The sequence below is a fragment of the Nothobranchius furzeri genome, chromosome 14 (genome assembly GCF_043380555.1).
Source record: "Nothobranchius furzeri strain GRZ-AD chromosome 14, NfurGRZ-RIMD1, whole genome shotgun sequence".
Lineage (NCBI taxonomy): Eukaryota > Metazoa > Chordata > Actinopteri > Cyprinodontiformes > Nothobranchiidae > Nothobranchius > Nothobranchius furzeri.
Genome location: NC_091754.1, coordinates 21,896,010 through 21,911,140, shown reverse-complemented (window position 1 = coordinate 21,911,140; position 15,131 = coordinate 21,896,010). Strand labels below are relative to the sequence as shown.

The window sequence follows — 15,131 nt, the reverse complement described above, 5'->3', positions numbered from 1 at the left end:
ACATAGGTTGAGCATGTGCAAAGATGTCTTTCCCGGAAAAAAATTGTTAACAAACACCATCTTGTCTGCATGCCTTTCCCCTCACGTTTTATTTTCTTATTCTCTAACTTTGTCCATTAACTTACATTTTTTTCCCTGTTATGAACCATCATCGCATTTTTACCTGTATGCTTTCGTTTTTACTGATCGCTTTAACTTAGCTACATGCTCAGTGGTACGTAAAACTACTGCTCCTCCGCCTCAGGAGAGGAGAGCAAGATAACTTCTCTTTACCACCAGCCATGTTTTCGACTTGTCCTGAGTGGCTGCAGAGGCGGAAAGGCATCACGCCGAAGTTGCACACATGTGTGGTGGGCATTATTTTACTTCAACAATCAGAATGAGTATGTACTTGGGCGTCAATCGGAATGGTGATCGGACAAAACCACCTCTCTCAGTCGGAACGGAATTTGATTCTGATCAGGCCGTATCGGATCTGAATTTTCCAATTGATATGTTTACATGAAGAATTTTTGATCTGATAGGGCATTAATTCCAATTACATGTGCATATGCAAATGTATCTAGTATTAAAACCAGACTAAAGCTTTATTTTAGATCAGTTTGCTAGTTTTATTAATGTTTTTTTCCTAATTGCTCTTCAGTCTTATTTCTTTTATTTTTATAGGTTTTTTTGTGTTTTATTCTTTTATATTATTATAATGTTGCTATTACATTGCTTTTATGTGTCCCTGCTCTATGTACAGCGCCTCCTTGACTGGGGTGGGAAAGGGCTTGAACTGAAAAAAGATCATTGCAATAGTTCTGGACATCAGGGGCAGATCTAGACCAAATTATCCAGGGGGCCACAGTGGGGCCAGTATTTTTTCATGGGGCCGCAAGAAAAAAAAGGGAAAAATTAGGGCAATATCAAAATTCTTTTTTGGCTCCGCTAAATGACTAATTTTGTGCTTGTGCACAATTTTACCAAAGGAAATTCCTAGTACTGTGAAACTACTCACTTTTTTGTTCTCTTCTTTTTCATATCTATCTTTACTATATTTTGGGGATCAAATTTATCAAAACATTTCCTTTACTTTTTTCATGTGGACATGAATGCATGAATGAGTTTCTCTAGGCCCTGTCTGGATATGAGACCTCTGAGTCTCTAGCCTTAGTCTATAGCCAATAGCCCTAATGTGACCAGTGAAGCTCATGTCTGAATCAGTTATGATACCAGATATCTAACCTGAGTGTTTGTCTCTTTATTCCTCTGGAGCCAATAACTTCCATCCAGCCCTTATTTCTAAAGACAATAACTTCAGTCTTTTATTTGTTTAACTGAAGGAAGTTTGATTGCATCTAGTAACTAGCTCACTCCAGTCTAGTGGATCACAGTGATAGACCTACATAGATTTAGGTGTCATCTGAATGCAACTATGATAGGCAATGTTGTTATTGTGGAGGACCTGATCTGGTTGGGACAAAAAGATAGCACTCCAGAGTCCTAGAGCCCCACATGAATCTCACTCAATTACAGCCCCGCATCTTTTCCAAGTTTGTGAAATAAATAGTACCGAAAGAATTTAGAGACGTGGCTGCATTTTGTGAAAGTAACTGGCTGCACAGCTAAATATAACAGATGTCACAAGATTTGCGTTGTGCATTGGTGGCGAGTGGAGACCTATCCAAGATGGCGACCGGCAACTACGGCAGCGCCAGTCGAAGGGGGCGTCTACGTGACTAGACCCGATCATATCTGACAGTTTCTGACCTTTTTTTAGTATACGTTTTGTTATGTTTTTTCAAAATCGATAGTGTTCTTTTTTTAAATAATAAAATGTTCAATAATTTCAATTCCTTCATATTTAACACATTTATTACATAGCCTATGTTTAATAACTTCCGGTTAAGTGAACACTGGCGTGCCTGTCATCGCTGCCCTAAAGGTTCTGCGTATTCTACGGTTGTTACAAACGCTCTAATCGGGACAAAGACAAACGTTTTGTTCGAGTCCCGAAAGTAGTGAACAACGCCAACTACGTTTTCGCAGTTTGCTCTTCCTGATTGGTTCAACGAAAAATGAATATAACAACCAAGATGGCTCCGAGAGACGGAGACAAATGATGCCAGATTAGAACAACAAACGTTACGACCTCACACTCTCGTGTACACCTGTTTACATCTGGTTCCGAACGGACCTCTGCTCGATCAGCGGACCACTGACTGACACGCACGCGCCAAGAGACTGCAAAGAAACCGCTACTCCCCTGTTTGCTAACAGGGAGGCAGCTACTAGCATTAGCTCTCTGTAACTGCGGAAGGCGAGTTGGGAGAAGACACTCCAAGAAGCAGAAAAGTCTGTATAGCATTTAATTAAATAAGTGACGCATCCGTTAAATTCGTTCACCGGCTTACAGAGTTGTGTGCACTCGGAGGAGGTGTCAAGGAGTTTATCTCTACTCCGCTGATAAGGAGAGCTGGAGAGACGAGAAAGGCGTCATCTTTGCTTGACGCCATGGCTCACTCCCCTATTCAGAGTGGACTACCGGGGATTCAGGTAAAAAATAACATATTTTTGCTTCTTTCACGGGCTAGCTCATTTATTTTACCTTTCATTTTATTTGAAGTTAACTAAATCCACTTAAAGAAAACTTTTTGTACCGGGAAATTGTCTCAGAGTCAACTTCTTGACGCCTTCACCTTTGCTTTCATGGCATGCCGAAGTCCATGATGTAAGTTTTGGGTACTGTGGTTATCTTTTAAGTGTTGTTATTTATTCACCAAACTGGAAAAGTGGTCTAGTGTCACATTTAGGAAGTTGGGAATGGCAGATGTCTGCTTTTACGAATCAGCTGAATAGTTGTTTATGATGATAGATGTACACTCACGCCCAAAACGCATTACTCCGTGTGTTTCCAGTTGTTAATACACTGTCTTTGTAATAGTAAGGATGTTACACTTAATAGTTTAGATAAATTATTTCATTCATTCATTGTGGTTTCTTTTCCTCTCATAATTACTATATAATGCCTGACTCCAGTTATTTTGTCACTCTTAAGTTTAAACAAGCTAAAAACATGTGGACAACTTAAAATAAAAAGTTAAACAATAGCTGAAAATAGGGAATATATCAGCATGAGTATCGGCCAATCATGTTCGTCATTTTAAACATATCTATGTCCGTCTGTTGAGATATTTTTTCCATCTTGTTTCCATTTGTGTATTTATTTCAGAGGACAAGGGGGGTGATGATGTGCAATAGGGAGCTTAAGTCTCCTCCCTTTCCGGTTGGCTCATGGGTCCCCGGAAGAATGAAAAAATTATTGCTAGTCAATGGGGCTAAAAACGCTATTTTCTAATCCGCTTTACCTTAGACCCTGGATCGCACATATGTTGTACTGCAATTTAAATGAAAGGTAATGATGGGTGTTTCGACCTTGCCAGTCACGTACTTTGAGATTTATTAGCTTGTAAAAGTTTGTAATTAGCATGACTACACACCAGAAATCGGCACGTCGCATATGTGACGTTGCCACATAATCTCCTCTCCCCTAACGTCGAAGATACTTACCAAATGGCCAGATTTATGGTGGTTCTTTCCTTCTGTGGGAAGTTTACTGACCTTACAGCCATTTCCCTCAGTTTTCTCCGTGTCTGGTTCGATGACGTCACTTTCGTGATGCGGATTTGTAGTCCTGGACTTAGTTTCATTCAAATCCTAAAATAGCGTTTCCCCCCGTTTGCAAATTAAGGCATTCTTGGTATCAAAATGTGTTTAAGATTCACAGACATCTTATGTGAAATCCATGGCACAAAACAAGCAGAATTAGAAATTAGCATTTTTAGCCCCATTGACTTTAATTCATTTTTTCGTTCTTCCGGGCACCCATAAGCCGACCGGAAAGGGAAGAGACTTAAGCCTGAGTCATGCTTCTCCGTCAGCTCCAAAAGGGAGAGACATGCATGGACAGACGGAGATGTTTTGCCCTCATACTTTTCCGTCTCCAGAGGAGTGTTGCAAAACAATTCCCTGCCAGGACAACAGAGGGCGTAGTGCTGTTCTGTGGTATCCTGTCATGTATCCGGTCCAAGATGGTGTGTTTATAATGTGATTTTTGTATATAAGAGACTTTTTAACACAGACAAATTTGTCTCTCATCCTTCTCCACCTCTTCATGCGCTCGCCACCTCTAAACCCACGTTTCCTGTTATTTCCGTCCACAAATAAAACGCTTGCTGCGCATCTTTTCACTCCTCCAGTCACGGGGAATTAAACGTTCATATTTTTAGAGTTTTTTCGCGAGGTATTCTTCAAGCTTCTCCTTGTCTCTGTGTTTAGATATCCTCGGCTCTCTTTATGTTTTTGAGGGCGCAATGGCGGCAGTGTAGACGACCGTGGTGCCCTGACCAATGACAAGCTTGCGCTCTCCGTCTCGACGGACGGATGTTTAGAAAAGAGAGCTCGACTCCGTCCATCCTTGCGGGGCTCTCCAGCAGGCCCACATGGACGGATAATGGCGTTGCGTGTCTCCGCAATTACGCAGACGCAGAAGCATGACTCAGACTTTAGGCTCCCTATTGTTTAGTCATGTGACAGTGATGGTTATCATCTCAGAAGTGGTGTCTGTATATATTAACATAAATACAATGCTCAGCATAAATGAGTACACCCCACTACATTTGTCAGAAAACCTTTAGTTTCCTTTCAGAATCAACATTTTATATGAGATACCATACTACAAAATACCCCCTAAATGTGGGTCATTGGTTGTAAACAAGATTTGTTAATTTTCACACACAAAAAAGTGATTTTCCTAACAAATCCATTCAAGCCCTTGTTGCAAAAATAAGTTTGCCCCAATTATATTCTTAGGAGAAAAACTTAGACTACAAAATTCAAACTAAGGCATTTAACCACAGGTGAGTGTGAGTCTTATGATTAATCTAAGAGGTGTCCAGCAGACAGGTGACTATAAAAGGGCATTACTTAACAATGAAAAGCCCTTCCCTTTTCATGCTGTCAGCAATGGCTCCACATGGAAGAGAAATGTCACAAAATCTGAGAAAGGAAATCATTTCTTTACACAAAAAAGGTGAGGGCTACAAGAAGATCAGCATAGCTTCACATATCAGTCAAAATAAAGTAGTGAAAGGGATTCAAAATTTAAGAAAGATGGAAATGCAACCATCTTACAGAGACGTCCAGGTCGTCCACGGAAGTTAACATCTTGACAGGAGTGTCTTCTGATGAGAAGGGTTGAAGAAAATCACCATGCAAGTTCACTGCAGTTGGCTAAAGCAGTAGAAAGCCAAACTGGAGTGACCGTTTCCTGTGACACTGCAGAGGAATGGCATGCATGGGTATCGTCCACGAATGAAGCCTCTCCTAAAGCCCATGCACACAAAAGCACATCTAGAATTTGCTAGGGCCCATGCTGAAAGAGATGAGGACTACTGGGACTATAGACTCTGGAGTGATGAGACAAAGATCGCTGTTTTTGGAACTAATGGTTTCAAAACTGTATGGTGTCATAAAGGTGAGGACTTCAAAGAGAAATGCATGGTGCCTACAGTGAAACATGGTGGTGGAGGTGTGTTTATGTGGGCCGCATGAGTGCTGCTGGTGTTGGGGAGCTGCATGTCATTGATGGTATCATGAACTCAATAATGTACTGCTCTATACTGAAGGAGAAGATGCTGCCATCACTCCGTGCACTTAGTCGTCACACACTTTTCCAACACGACAATGATCCAAAATGCACATCTACAAGTACTGACCTGAATTCAAACATGTGTTTCCATATAGTTTATTTGTGTATATTTAGCGTTACCGTTGAATCAGACATTAGGAGCTCTTCACTGGGATTTATGAGGCCAACAAAATGTGTGTAATAACTTGTGGTCCATTGATTATAGTCATAACTCCTCTTTTGAATTATGTGTGACTAACTGGTGTGTTGAAAATGATTTGCATGGGTTATAGCACATGTTCCTTCAAAGCGTAGCTTGTTGCAGTAGTAAAGCAGGCTGCAAACCTTCATCTAAAGCTTAATGAGGGTGTGGCGCTTTGGTTTGAGGAGGAGACCAGACTACACATTTGTGCAGATGGTTGAGAATCAAACATGCTTTTAGAGGGATGATCAGCTGGCTTTGGTTGCTGCAGTAAACCTGCTGACTTTGGATACCCAACATGAGTAGGCGTCGCTCACAGCCCTGATGTTTTTACAACTCCAACATTTTAGATTTCACCTGGATGACTGATCACACCAATGTTATGACAGCGTTTTTGTTCTGTTGTGTCTCTGCTCTGCTTTGTTCTGCACGGCTCGGCCTTTTTCGTCTTTGTTGTGAGGTCAAATTCAGCAGCCCCTCTGCCAGTTTTTCAAAGTGGTAGCTGCTCATCTCGCCTTCCTTGTAGCACTTAGCACTTATACAGGAAAGTGTTCTCATGAGGGACTGTAAAGCAATTTGCTGTGTACTCTAATCCATCATCATCTTTAGGCTAAGTTACCTGTTCAAGTAGGAATGAAGCTTAATTGCTTGGCCTTTTTTGAAAACTTCAAATATATCTCCATTAAATGAAATTGGTATACATTTAGGTGATGAAAATATAAAATTACACTTGTTGATAAGAAAAACAATGTATTTAAATTTTAACATTTAACTGGACAAGTTGGAGGCTATTTCCTCTCTGATGCTCCATGGGGAAATGAGCATTTTAGTGCAGTCAATAGTTTAGGATGTAGTCACTCAGTTTGTGTTTAGCTTTTGTAGTGGAGGCCATTAAGCCACATTGATGATATTTTATGATGCAAGTTTTATGCAAACTACCTTGAAAAGGGTTAAAAGTATGCTTAGATCCAATCACGTGATTTTCGAAAGGTCTAAATGGGCTGAAAAACATCAGATGTAACCTTATAAAACAACAAACACGACCTTTTAATGTTAAACTGAGAGATTTTCAAACAGAAAAACTGATGGCCGGTTGGCCGGTACAGTCAAAATCTCCATCGGTGGCTAAACGTATACCATACTCACCATATTTATACCATTCATTCCTACTTGGATGTGTTCTCTCTTTTGCTTCTGTTTATTTTATTCTGTTGCTGAATTATCAGATTGGGATTCAAGATTGGCAAATACTCAAAATCAAATGAGTTGGATCAATGGAACGTCTCTCGTTAAAAGTACAGCTGCATGTAGGGATTGGGCCACTTCTGAAGTGAGAAGTTGTGTAATACATTAGCTACTTGTGCTGGCTGTAGTTTTTAACGTGATTTGAGTTGATCTGGTCTAAAAGACACATGTCGTTGCTATAGAAACCACATCCTAACATCAATTAGTTCAGCATTTGCTCTGACAGCTGCTATCCAGATGGCTGCTGTGCTGTTTAAGCAGGTTGAAGTTTTGCAAGTTTACCAAGTTGTGAGAGAGTGAAACATGAAGTGGCTCGACATTACACAACTTATAGCCTTTTGGTTTCACTGTGGTTCTGCCCCAGAAAGGACCCCCCCCCCCCCTTCCAGTATTTAAACAACTGAAATCCTAGCATTTTGTTTAAATTTCAAATAGTTTTATTTAAGATAGAAAAACATGCATCAGATTTCATCCATTGGGTCTCTTTTCCCTCTCTCTCTTTTTTTTTTCTCAGAATTTGAAAGCTGATCCAGAGGAGCTTTTCACCAAGCAGGAGAGGATAGGGAAAGGTTCTTTTGGAGAAGTCTTTAAAGGCATCGACAGTCGGACTCAAAAAGTTGTGGCCATTAAAATAATTGATTTGGAGGAAGCTGAGGACGAAATAGAAGACATTCAGCAGGAAATTACTGTGCTAAGTCAATGCGACAGTCCCTTTATCACCAAGTATTATGGATCCTATCTGAAGGTAAGCTTTTATTTCATTTAGTGGATTAGTTTATGATGCACATGATGACTATGGTAATGGGGTTTCTGCTAGCAAAAAGAGCCAATATAGGTCAATAAATAATTGAAATCTGTAATGGAGCTAATAAGTGACGTTTTGGAAACGAGTCATAAACCAGGCTGACATTGCAGTTGTAGTGAACATTTTGGACTGTTACCAGTGCACTTTGCAATCACAAAGACATCTAAATGTCAGCAGAAGAGATGAAAATAGATTTTTTTGGGGGTGGTTTGATCATATAATATATTTTTGAGTGTATTTTGCAAAACTTGGAAAAAGGATGCTGTTGCACTATACCCCAAATAAATCTGTTTCTATATATCTGACAGTGTACTGAATTTCTGAGGTGTTTTGTTTTTAAATTTCCCTTTTGTTTTCCTGTTTGTCTGCTTGTTAAAGTTTGGTTCGTATTGTGTGGGCTAAGGGTGACTCTGGCTGTGAGGATTATAAAAATATATCAACTCACATTTTATTCTCAGTAGAAAAGCAAGAGATTTACAAGCAGTTGATGATTTTATTGTTTTCCGTTTAGCCAGTCAGTACGGTTACATTCACATCTAAATGAAACTGTGGCAATAACGGAGCTAATGCTTCAGCCAGAGTGGAGGCCTTAATCCCAGTCTACATGTCCGTTAGTAAATGGAGTTATTGAATGAAGTGTGTTCCACTCCGCAACAGTAGGTGGAGACATGCGTCCTTTTGTGTTGACATTCTTCCAGTTAGCCTTTAGCAACACAAATGGTAAACAAACGCTGGTGGGAGTGAAGCAGACAGAGTAAAAACACTATATGCACAATGGCTGAAGGATTGGATTACAACAACTCTGCAGCACGGTGCATACCGTGTTGTTTGATGGTGTTACACATCAGATTCATGCAGAGACTTGTGGTGATGATATCATCAGAAAACCCCGTCTGCGGTGTGGTCACTCCCAGAAAGGGGCGTACCCAGACCGGTCATAGCATGGCTAAGCTGGGATGTTGTTTACATGTAGAGAAGTTTGGTTATTTCAGCCGTGTAATCTGATTGCTTTAGCTCGATTAGGAGCTGTCCAATTCGGTTTAACTTCAACTGGACTGAGGCAATAATTTGGTTTTCTCCCACTGAATAAATAAAACATATTTTGACTGAAAGAGGATTTGTGTTGCTTTTAATCGGATTCAAACTTTTATCCTGCTGAAAGCAATTTAGCATAAAGCAGAAGTTAACTAGCTTAAATTATACTTTAAAATGCTGCATCTGTGCTCCGGGCGCTACTAGTGGGAAATGCTTATCTGACCTCACTGCTGTTTTTACATTTCAGGGTACAAAATTATGGATTATTATGGAATATTTGGGTGGAGGCTCAGCTCTAGATTTGGTAAGTTACCTAAAACAAAATCAACAACCCTTCTTTGTTCATTATGGCAGCTGTTGTATTTGTTATATTTTCATGATGTTATCCGTCACTCTAGCTGGAACCAGGCTCCTTGGATGAAACTCAGATTGCCACAATCCTAAGAGAAATTTTAAAAGGGCTGGAGTATCTGCACTCTGAAAAGAAAATACACAGAGATATCAAAGGTACAACAGCTTATCTGAACAGCTGATAAAAGCATCGTCTTCTTCGAGCAGATAAGCTAAACGACAGATCTTAGCATATTTCTGTCTCTGCCTTGTTAGCTGCCAACGTGCTGCTGTCAGAGCAAGGCGACGTGAAGCTGGCGGACTTCGGCGTGGCAGGTCAGTTGACGGACACGCAGATAAAAAGGAACACTTTTGTTGGAACACCTTTCTGGATGGCACCTGAAGTCATAAAGCAATCGGCCTACGACTCAAAGGTCAGGCAGCACATCTTGTCCTGGTGTTACCGTCAGATTGCAGACGTGCTTTTAGAATAAATCCTCTAAAGGAATGTGGTATTTAGCGAGTTATTCTGATTTAATATTATAACTTGACATCTTCTTTAAACACTAATATAAATCTTCACGATCAGAGTTTAGATAAAAAATGCTTTTAAAAATATTTTTTCTGCCTGTGTTTTTACGTTTCTGTGAGAAAAGAGCCTGTGTATATTATTAGAACGACCAAAACACGAGTGACTTTGGTTAGTAAGCACAGCTGTTGTGTCACAGTCTTCTATTTGCAGAGCTTCCTCAAATACTCCTGTGTCGCTTTAGTCAGCCAGTTAAAATGTCACTTCTCTTCATTTTGCCTTTGCTTTAGTGGGAAATTCTGTGAGATTTTACCCATTTTGGTGAAAAAAATATCTAGGCTTTTTTGATGTTCTTATAGGCAGACATCTGGTCTTTGGGTATAACCGCTATAGAGCTGGCTAAAGGAGAGCCGCCCCACTCCGAGCTGCATCCCATGAAAGTCTTGTTCCTCATCCCAAAGAACAATCCACCGACTCTGGAAGGAAACTACAGTAAACCGCTGAAAGAGTTTGTTGAAGCCTGTTTAAATAAGGAGCCCAGCTTTGTAAGTTTAAAGGAATTTTGTTCTTCATTGCATTGACCATGAAAAAAAAACCCAATCCTAATGGTATTCACCATGTTCTTCCTTTTTACAGAGGCCGACAGCAAAGGAGTTGTTAAAGCATCGATTTATTGTAAGGCACGCCAAAAAGACGACCTATCTCACAGAGCTGATCGACAGATACAAGAGGTGGAAATCAGAGCAGTCACGGGACGACTCCAGCTCCGATGAATCTGGAGAGTAGGTTGTTTACACCTCATCATCTCGCTTGGTTTCTAATCACAGCAAATGCGCTGATGTGTCTGAATCCTGTTGATATATAGCGAAACATCCAATAAGAAAGCTGGTAAATCCGATGACAAATGGAACTTCACCATTAAGGACCCAAAGGACCTCCATGTGCCTCCCAGTACGGTTCAGAATGGGGCACCTAAGCCTGCAGAGTTAGAAGTGGAGAAGGAGGTGAGACTGGTATATACAGTCAAGGTGAAAAATGAGATTGTTTATGTTTTTCTTTGTTCTTAAAATGTTTCTTTACCCTTGTGCAGGAAAGTCCAAAGGGCTCTCCGTCCCAAAGCCTGTCGTCCATATTCTCTCCATTGTTCAATGAGGTAAAGCAATCGCCTACTTACTGGGGATCATTTAAATCAAGGGTGTCAAATATGCGGCCCGCGGGCCGGATGCGGCCCGCAAGTGGGTTAAGTCCGGCCCGCGAGATGGTTGTGTAAACTTTATTTTCATACTTTACAATGTAGCGTGAAAATAAACTCATCTTTGTGAGCAAGTTTTCTCTGTAATGAGTATAAATAAAACAAAGCTGTGCTCAAGGCTCACACAAGAACTTGAATCCCATCCTGAAGTTGGCTGCCACTCAGGATGTGACTTCTGATACTGATGTGCTGGTGAAAGCTAAAAGATGTAAAGTAAAATGAGTCAAATATACTTTAAGTGCTGCATGAAACTGATCTAGCCATGTGATCTGTAAGCTCTTTGAATCACTTAGGAATATTTTTTATTTATTGATTTTTTTAGCTTTTTCAAATTTTCAAGTACACTTCAGGTGTTGTACTTGTACTATTTTGGATACACTGTCCTCAGGCTCCAGCTTTGTTTTATATTGATTGTATTAAAACAAAGAAAACAATCTGAAGTTGTTTTTAATTTACCGGTCCGGCCCATTTGGGACTAGATTTCCCTCAATGTGGCCCCTGAGCTAAAATGAGTTTGACACCCCTGATTTAAATCAAGGGTGTCCAAACTTTTCAGGATGAGAGCCAAAATCGAAAAAGTTCAAGCAGAAGTCTGAAGTTTTTTATGTCAGGGTAAAAATGTATTACACCTTTTCTCACTACTTCAGTAATCACAGCTGGAACGCCTCTCGTTCGTCAACTCGCACCTTTAGCCTGCCAACGGAGCTAAAACACACAGTTTTACTATTTTTATCTCATGTTTTGCTGTTTATTCACAGATAAATGTTTTTTAAAGACTTCCATGTTCATAAGAAATGTCGCCAGCTCTGCATCTGGCTAGGCACTTATGCAATGCACGCTCTGTATGTGAGTGGATGTTTAACACTATTGGCTAATGCTAAGTGGTGCTCAGCAAAAAAAGACGTTTTATCTACATTATTTCACAGAACAGAGTGAGACTATCACATTTATGGATTTCTAAAAAAAATCATACATCATTCCTGAGAAGATTGTAGCTACACTAGCCCTCACAGACCACAAAAGTCTGATTTATTTTTTGTATGCAAAAATTATTTTCTGATTATTTGTTATTTGTAATCCTCAAAATAGCTCCAAGGTAAGCATTTTGGTACAAATCTGAACATTAAAAAAGTCTACATGAACAGCCAACTGGAAAGACAAAATTCATCGTGGGCCACACTAAATAACTCTGTAGGCCACACTTTGGACATGTCCTCTTTAGATCTAAATGATCAGAAGTTAACATTTTGGATCTGGATCACCATATATGCGAAAACCCGTCCCACAGTGAGGTGGAAGTAATTGGAAACCTGTTGTTGCAGCTGAAGGAAAAGGGTGAGACAAGTAACGGCAAGCCAGAAGCTGCAGAACAGCTGAAGAAAGCCGTTTTCCTGGCAGATGATGCACACCCGGGGATCTGTGACTCACTCGTGGCTGAACTACTGCAAAGACTTCAGAGGTGGTTCACAATCTTATTTTTTAACCCTCCCACGGTCTTCATGGGTGATGTAGCGTTATGGATTTATGCTCTTTTATGAAAGAGGAACCATGCTACGTATTAATTCGGAATATTAATTTTAATAAATCAATAACCAAATTTTATATTGTTCAGAAGACTCAAAGGTTGTTTTCATTCATAAACTGCCGATAATATCTGAGTGTCTGTGTTTCAGTTCAATGAGGAAACAAGTTTGACGTTTAAAAGTTTTAATTCTTCAAATTAAACTAATGATTTTGAAATTGACAAACAGGAAATACAATCAACATTGATAACTTTGTGGGACAATCTTTTTAACAGTTGATAGGCTGTTAATGCTCAAATAGACCTTCTGTAGGTGAATGAAGATTGAGAGTGATATGATGTGATTATGGATGCGTGTGGGTGCCAAGTGTAGTGAGAATTGAACATGAGATGAGATGAATGCATGTGTGCATCTGATTTTGCTTCAGGAAGAAACAGGTGTCTGAGTGAAGTGATGGTTTGAATAAACTTAGGTTTAGTTGTAAAAGATGCATCAAAACGCTAAACACCGTGTTCTGTCTCACCGAATTCTTTTGGACCCTCTTTCGGATCCGGGGCGTCACCTTAGGATGTTTCATCCAGGGCACCTTGGCTGGCAGAGAAGACAAAGATGCGCTGCGACCCGGTCCAGAGTTGTCCTCGGTACACTTTGATGGTAAAGCGTTTTGTCGACGCGCTTTCTTAAGTTAATTCACTCAGAAATCAAAAGACTCGGTAATGAGTCTGCGTTAGAAGTTGCGATTCAGCTATTCTGCCTGGCGTGGCAGAAACAGCGTGAAAGGGGGGAAGAACGAGCCAACAGGCTCTGCCCCCCCTTTGGTTTTCAGGTCTGTTCTCTCTCGTTGTCCAACACGAACTGAATCATAAGACTGAAAACTTACCAAAAACCTTTCTCTTCTCAAAGCAAAAACATGTGCGTCATCAAATGTGTCTGGATTTTACTGTGGGAAGGTGTGTGTGAATGTTTGTGTGCTTGAGTGTGAAGGTCAGTAACAAACATTCTCAACATTATTTAAGAATGGATTCATTAAACCATTATAATTACCCCAAAGCTAAATAGTCATTCATTTGATTAATCACATTTATAATGAGCAAAATGATAATGGTTACTTTAACATTAAAATCAAGAAAAAGAAGTTTAAACTTTATGTTTTGACTTGGTCTGGGTACAACTCATGTAAACACATCTTCTGGTAGACTGCAGGTGGCAGATGTTATGGTTTCCTCCCAGACTCGCTGGCGTTCAGGTCTTAATCTGTGGGTGAAAGTTCTCAGCGACCCTGCTTTGACACAGCTGAGTCCAACACCACCTTTGTGATAGAAAACCCATATTTCCTCACGTTACAGTGACCCCGCCAGGAAAGTTGACCATGGAGCAGGGTTGATGGTTTATCACTTGAGGTCCACGTGGCAGGGGTGAGGTGGTGCTCACTCCTCACCCCTGCCACGTGGACCCAAGGGATGAACCATCAACCCTGCTCCATGGTCAACTTTCCTGACGGGGTCACCCATGAAGACCGTGGGAGGGTTAATCCAGTTGGGATGATTTTTATTATAAGTTATATTTATTTCACATTGATTGTTTCAAGCTGCTAGCTCGATTAAAGACTTATAAATGGCTAAAAGAAGATAACAAATGACTTTTCATCCAACCTCTGAGATTTCCAACTTCATAACTTCCTTTGCAGAGGTGAAAATGTATTCATTTACAAGCTAAGTTTGCAATATTAACAACAAAAGTGTTGTAAAGAATTGAAAAGTTTTCGTTTGTTGGTGTGTGAACTGATGATTCGTTGTGTTTGGCAGGTTTTCTGTGCCACAGGAGGCCTCTGCTCAGTGACAGGAGCTGCTCTGCTCTAATTTCTCACCCTGGTGGCACCAGTCCGATCTTTTCCTCTGACTTCCAAAGCTGAGATGAAATCTCCCAGGAAGGTCTCCATCACTCATGCCTGAAGCAAAAGCCGGCCTACTTCCCTTCTGTTGAAATGCTAGCACAGCACCAGAGGGTTCTGCTCAGGCTGGCTGCTCCAGCTGCCACCTGCTGTACGATGTCTTTTCTCTGTACCTCCTTCCTCGACTGTTTCATTTTGAATCTAGGGTGTTTTTGGTGATTTTTGTGGTTTTTTCACAAAGGTTTACACTCAACATCCTGTTGGAGGAAATCCCCTGTGTGTGTGTGTGTGTGTGTGTGTGTGTGTGTGTGTGTGTGTGTGTGTGTGTGTGTGTGTGTGTGTGTGTGTGTGTGTGTGTGTGTGTGTGTGTGTGTGTGTGTGTGTGTGTGTGTGTGTGTGTGTGTGTGTGTGTGTGTGTGTGTGTGTGTGTGGGTGGCGCGAGGAGTGATGAGTGGCTTAAACTCAGGTATCCTGCTTTAGGTGGATTGAGTCTTCTGGGAGATGGAAGGAGCTCTAGCAGGGTGGTTGTACAGTCTTGTAAATTAGCACATTTCTACAGATTCCTCTAAGTGTGTAAAAAAATGGCCACTTGAGAAGTTTAGATAATGGTTGTTGGGTAAATATTTTGAGTCTAAAGTGGCTGCAAAT

The 15,131-nt window shown here is 40.6% G+C and overlaps 1 protein-coding gene across 1 annotated transcript; it reads left to right on the top strand.

Annotated features, from left to right (window-relative positions):
* The first annotated feature begins 2,286 nt into the window (after nucleotides 1-2,286).
* Nucleotides 2,287-14,628, top strand: stk24a (serine/threonine kinase 24a (STE20 homolog, yeast)). The gene is made up of 11 exons (XM_054746902.2): nucleotides 2,287-2,538; nucleotides 7,633-7,863; nucleotides 9,206-9,262; nucleotides 9,357-9,465; nucleotides 9,565-9,722; nucleotides 10,177-10,362; nucleotides 10,454-10,599; nucleotides 10,683-10,821; nucleotides 10,908-10,970; nucleotides 12,392-12,528; nucleotides 14,398-14,628. The coding sequence occupies exons 1-11, from the start codon at nucleotides 2,497-2,499 to the stop codon at nucleotides 14,429-14,431; spliced, it is 1,302 nt and encodes a 433-aa protein (XP_054602877.1). The 5' UTR covers nucleotides 2,287-2,496; the 3' UTR covers nucleotides 14,432-14,628.
* Nucleotides 14,629-15,131: the final 503 nt, after the last annotated feature.

What these genes read in the sequence shown, in the direction of transcription:
- stk24a (XM_054746902.2), top strand. Translation starts at nt 2,497, where the DNA reads ATGGCTCACTCCCCTATTCAGAGTGGACTACCGGGGATTCAG. An exon ending in ATTATGGATCCTATCTGAAG is followed by an intron (nt 7,864 to 9,205) that starts GTAAGCTTTTAT and finishes TTTACATTTCAG; the next exon opens with GGTACAAAATTATGGATTAT. An exon ending in AGCTCCGATGAATCTGGAGA is followed by an intron (nt 10,600 to 10,682) that starts GTAGGTTGTTTA and finishes GTTGATATATAG; the next exon opens with CGAAACATCCAATAAGAAAG.